Raw genomic sequence first — 6030 nt, 5'->3', positions numbered from 1 at the left:
CACTGCCGAGGCCTCAATTGGAGTCCTGTGTTCTCGGCGCCACACTAGGAAAGATGTGGACAAATTGGAAAGTCCAGAGAAGAGGTTCCCCCCACCCCCACACAAAGGTGATAAAAGGCTTAGAAAACCTGACCTGTGAAGAAAGTTGTATAAAACTGGGCACATTTAGTCTTGAGACGACATTTGGGGGGAGGGGAGCACTTGCAAACAGTCTTAAGTATGTTAAGGGAGATTACAAAGAAGGTTGTGATCAATTGTTAGTCACATCCACTGAAGACAGGACAAGTCATCAGCGTAATCTGCACCAAGGGAGACTGAGGGGAGATATTAGGAAACACTAACTCTCAGGGGAGTTCAGCTCTGGAACAGGCATTCAAGGTGGGTTGTGGAATCCCCACCACTGGAGGGTTAAGAATTCGTTACACAAACACCTGTCAGGGAAGGTCTAGGGTTACAAGGTTTGCCTCAGCACAGGCAGGACTAGAGGACCTCTTGAGGGCCCTTCCAGCCCTGCATCTCCAGGACGCTCTGGTGCACAAACCTGCCAAGGCCGTGTGTTTTTGCCTCTTTTACCTGGTTTATTGAGGAGATTAAGCTGTAATTTTGATGCAGCTTCTAATGGGAGCTTCTTAACCCTTGGGGGGTTGAGTGACCACAACATGTAATGACGCTGATGAATTCCATGGGGATTATCCCAAGATACTCAGCGTGAAGAGCACTGCACATTTTAGTCCAGTAGCTTCTATTCAAGGGGCATTTCCCATTTAATCCAATGGGCACATTAACCCAACTATAATGCTGAAGAGAAAACTCCTGGGAAACCTTCTTGGAATGATTATTTAGACCACACAATTTCTGAAAAGAAAAAAAATGACACCCTATTCTTTTCTTCAGCTGAAGACCGACCAACTTTATTTATGTCACAGTGCACCTTAAATAACTTAGATGTGCACATAAATATTACATAGATTTGAATGGAATGACTTGAGAGTCCCATACAATACTGAGTAGCATTTATACTGAGTATTATAAATAAGCTTTGGTGTACATATTTTAGGACATACTGTAGATCAACACTGCATTACAAAGAGTCAAAGCCCTGTGTATTCTTTGCCATGCCCGTTGCTTTCTGTGGCACTCTACCTATGGCAGATTGGAGTTATTTATTGAATTGTGTCAGAATGAATAATATACTGTGTACAGTAACCTGGCAGTATTTACTTGGACATTAAATCCAATTGTATGCTGCTCCTACATATTCAGTGTGCCCTTTAAAAACTGGTAACAGCTGTACTGCAGAAATTGGCCTTTGGGAAGCTAGCATGGGCCTTTGGCATCCAGAAAGGCACAGCAGTTTGTATGAAATCATGGAACAAACATATTAGACTGGATGTTTCTGCTAAACTGATCAATAGTTTAACAATTCAAAAACTGATTTAAATTGGCATCATTAAGGTTTAGATTTAACATTCAATTGTGACAAAGGTGGCACAGCTCAGACTTCAAAATGACTGAGTTTACGTGTGAACGCAGAAAGACAAACTTCATCTCAACATGAGTCACAGCTGAAAGGCTCACTTCCTTATCTTCTGGAGCACAATTCTGCATCCATTTGCACAGCTACAGGATCAATGAATACACAGGGCTCAGAACACTTCACACAACACTAGTGAAAGATTTGTTTTATTTGTTCAAGGAAATATTTCTAAAGTGGATATGTTTATTTCTAGGCGGCTCTGCTGTAAATATTTAGGTCCAAGATGAAGGGTCATTGTTGAGTGAGTGGTTGCATCTGCACCTGCCTTTTGGCTTTCGTTTGAAGATATCTCCCTTTTCCGTCTTCAAAACGCCTCTTCTCATCTTCAGTTTCTACCTGTTGATAGAAAATCAGAGACTTGAGTATTATTTCTGTTCTATTTTGGATGCTGGCTAGTCTGACAGTGAGCTCTTAGCTGACATCCTAACAATTCAATCAACATTCTAGTCCCCCCCCTTCCAGCCTGGAAGATCCCAAGGACTTTGCAAACTATGGGTCAGATTCTGATCTCGGCAGCACCAGGGCAAATCTAGGGTAACTCCACTGAAGTGAAATGGAGTTACTCCCATTTACTCCGGCATTAACTGAGTAGAAACTAATTGACAGGAATCCGATCATCTGCCCCAGGTAGAACAAGAGCAGGAAATGGCTTGGAGAATTTATGCAGGAATTCGATACAAAAAAGCCCTTCCATGAACCTTGGGGGTGAGAAATGAGTGCACTGCAAGCCAGAGCGGCCACAGTTAGCAAAGTCTCTGCCTAGGAGACATGCTTATTTCTCTACAGTTCAGAGATAGATGCTATTCAGCAAACTGATCCACAGCCAACAAGTGCTAAAAGGAGAGCGCCTTCTTAAAGAGACGCTTCCAACTGAATCGCACAAAAGCCACAGGAGCAATGGAAGGTGCCAGAGTTTCATTAAGTACAGCCCTCAGCCTCCCATGCAGGCAGCAAAGACACTTTTGTAGGAGGAGAATGTTCTGTTTTGAACTAAGATCTCTGCTCCTTCATTGTTTTTTAAAAGTAGATCACCAAGTAAAAGCCCTGGAAGCCCTGCAGTCGCAAGGACGCCAGCAGCCTGTGATTCCTTAAGTTAAAACGCTGCGAGAGAGCAGGTTTGTCAAATGTTACAGGGAATTCACTTATTTATTTACAGAAGTGTTTGTTAAGTGGGTTAGCCAGGAAGGTAAATCAATTTCTCAGACACGTATGGCAGCTTTTAATTTCTTAGCCAAGTACATGCTGCCAAGTCCCTGATGGGATAACATCTTCATGGCCATTCGTTTTATAAATTACTGAATGTGTTGCACTTTAGGTACAATTTTACATGGTTTTATAACCACTCTGCAGAACACTTGGCTCTAGGTAACCCTGCTAATATGATCTGGATGAACAAATTCATTTCATAATGAAGACATGCATCAGCAAAGTTCTAAATGATTTTGGGTTACAATCAGAGGCTGGCAGCAAGAGACCGTTAAAATCATATTCTCTCTCATTTATATAGCACCAGGGTGAATGTTGCACTTCCCAGACAGAGCCAGGCACAACTCCAGACTTTAGGAACTTGCAGTCCAAAGACTCAAGCCTGCAAACTCTTATGCACATGTGTAACTTAGTAGCATCACCATAATGCCTCCCCAGAGCACCACCTCTGGCTCCATCATGTCCTTTAGGACCTAATGGCGAGGTCCAACACATTGATGTTTCTGCTACTGGCTCTACCAGAAACAAGTCAAACCTCTTGGAGCCCAAACAAACAGGTTTGTGTATAGTGAAAATATCCTGCAGGACCTAGGAGACCAAATCAGAGCAGGGAGTCTTTACTCCCAGATGTTTCAGAGTAAGAGGCTACTGGTAAAAATGACTAGACAGCTTTTCAATTTACCATTATAGCAAATCCTCCCTTACATAGACATCTCAACCTGTTCTCTTACACGCCCCCAAGCTGTCCAAGCCAGCCAGTGTAACAGCAGCTCCGGCGCATTTCAAACGTTGGGGTGAGTTTTCTCTGGAAATGCACGCTAGAACCACACATCTGGAGTTGGTTTTTCCAAGTCACTTTAAGATTTTTTTCCCCCTTCAGTGTTGTCTGTGGGATGGGCATTTTCTTCAGGCTGCTATATCTGGCCTGGCCCAGTAAATGGGAGTTGAGAATGAGGCAGAAGCAGATCATCTATAAGCTATGGAGTAAAACTGCCCTAAAACCTTGGGCTTAAGTTTTCAGCCGAAGGCTGGTCCAGACTGTGTCTCTGCAATTCCTTGTCACTTGGGTAAACTCATGAACTTCCCCTCAAGGCTACATTTGCACCGCACACCACTTTCAGCAGGGTAGCTCCATGCCGCAGTGAGAAGCAGGCTGAGCCTTTCCCTACTGTGGGAGTCTTTCCCCCTGCCAGAGCTGTTCCCGATGCCATATGCTTTTCCTAGGGTGGACAAAGGCTCCAGCAGCGAGGAGACAGCAGAACACTACCCAGGTGAAAACAGCCATGTGGATGGGATGCACGGCTTGGGCAACTGGGGAACCACATAGGTTACAAACCCTTCAGGTGTGTCTGTACTCTACTTGCCTAAGTTGTGCCTCATCATCTACACTGCTACTTAACCCGAGGCTCGGGACTTCCCAGTACACGCTCTCCGTGTTGCCAAAGAAGTGTGCAGTGCGGGTGTCACCCAGCAACCAGTGAAATCTCAGATCGGAGTCTCACCTGGCTTTCCCAAGCAAGGTACTCCACGCCAAGATTATCCAACCACCAAGTGCAGAGACAAAATCTCACATGCCAAATGCTTCATGGCTGAAAAATCTGTCAGTGCCAGAGACATGCAGGCCAACCCTTCATGGCTTATTGCAACCAGCAAAGGGGATGCTCATTGATCACATGTATTTATTATGTATCATCTTGGCCCTGTTTTTCAGCCACAAGAGCAGCAGCGCGAATGGACTGTTGCTTTCGAGGATGCGCCTTGCTGAATCATTAGCCTACATTCCTTGTAAACAACAGGAAGCTTTCCCTAGCCATCCAGGTAGTAACAGTGCCCTAACTGACAGGATAGCGGCCCTGGGAAAGAGGAGAGAGAAGCGTATTTTCTGCATGGGCTCTGCTCTCCATTATTGGCTTTCCTGGCTGTAAATGACAAACAAGTAAACAAACATGACTAATTTGGCTGAAGTGCTCTGGGAAGTGAACACTGCTGCACTTGCAGTGAGAACCACTCTGACAGCGGCTTGAGAACAATTAGAGTCACCCACGACTATTCAGAGAAGGAAACCAGATACATCCCTGATCCCTGAGCACTCAGGCTGGCAGTGTGGGAAAGGCTGCAGGGCAGCCGAACATGGGTGTCACCATTACAGGGCTAGCTGGAGCTCTGTCCACTCAGAGCTCCGGCCTTGTGCCTTCACCTCTCCTGGGGTGGAATGACATGATTCTCCCACTTTCAGACCAGGCCGCGGGCTGCACGTGGCTGGAGTATACACCATGGATATCAAGTAGATCCAACTGGACTCCGCACTTGCAGTTCTTCCCGCCTGGAGCTTGTGACCAGCAGGAAGAGCAGGGCCTTGCCATTCCTTAGCGGAAACTCTAGGCAGGTCTAACTTTCCAGACACCCCAAACTCTGCAATCTGGGTTCACCTTGGCTCTCCTCCGTCCTTAAATCCAGACAGCAGCCCTGTCTCACAGCATGCCTACATTAACAGTTATGTCAGTCTAACTTACGTCGCTTGGAGTGTGAATAAGCCTCGCTTGGGGAGGTGGTTTTATTATGCTGCTGACAGCATTATTCTGTTCTCTGCACGACAGGCGCTTCTAGTGCAGACTAGCCCTTAGTTTCTCAGGGTGGGACCTATTGCCTCAAACCCATTTGCTCACTGGGGGCAGAGTCAAAGCAAAAGGCTCCTGCATTGACTCAAACCACCCCCTAGTATTTGCTAAGGGAGGTCTTATCTCAAGTCATTGTCTTTCCTTCCTGTTCGGTTCCCAACCCCACAGGCGTTTAGTCTAGGACAATCATACGGTAAATATCCCATTGACCAGGTCAAGAAACAGTAGTCTTAGCTTATTGCACAGCAACTCCACCTCTCCCCCAGGGGGATCCAAATTAAGTCCTGATTTCAGTCCTTTGCCACCAGCCTCATCCGTCTAGCAACTGACTGTACATATCCCTGTGTCTATGCAGCTAATACAGTCATTGTGCCTCTGATGGCCACTTACAATTACTTCCCTCACCTCACCCCAACCTGGGAGGATGATAGTGCCTGACAATGCGATCGGGGCAGCACCCTGAGAGGAGTGCCTTCTGCCCCTGCTGCCATCAGCCGCCTATCGGGACAGGCCGGGGAAACAGAAAGGCCGGCTCCCAGCTGGAAGACGCTGCAAAATCTCACTGGAGAGACCTTGTGTTGCTCTTAAGTCACCATGCGATGACTGATGGGACCCAGCAGAGCCCGCAAGGACAACAGCAGCTACTAAAACACCTTCACAAAGTCAAGT

At 46.2% G+C, this 6030-nt stretch overlaps 1 protein-coding gene across 4 annotated transcripts in view; it reads right to left on the bottom strand.

Moving 5' to 3' along the window:
• Window positions 1-881: 881 nt before the first annotated feature.
• ACOT7 (acyl-CoA thioesterase 7) overlaps window positions 882-6030 on the bottom strand; it is a 104946-nt gene continuing 99797 nt past the window's right edge. For all 4 annotated transcript variants that reach the window (XM_075060198.1, XM_075060199.1, XM_075060197.1 and 1 more), the window contains one exon: window positions 882-1873. In XM_075060198.1, the coding sequence (XP_074916299.1) occupies window positions 1769-1873 (105 nt within the window). In that variant the 3' untranslated portion in view covers window positions 882-1768. The remainder of the gene's footprint in view (window positions 1874-6030) is intronic.

The sequence above is a fragment of the Chelonoidis abingdonii genome, chromosome 23 (genome assembly GCF_003597395.2).
Source record: "Chelonoidis abingdonii isolate Lonesome George chromosome 23, CheloAbing_2.0, whole genome shotgun sequence".
NCBI classification, from domain to species: domain Eukaryota; kingdom Metazoa; phylum Chordata; order Testudines; family Testudinidae; genus Chelonoidis; species Chelonoidis abingdonii.
Note: the sequence above shows the minus strand (reverse complement) of the source record. Positions and strands in the feature narration are given on the sequence as shown.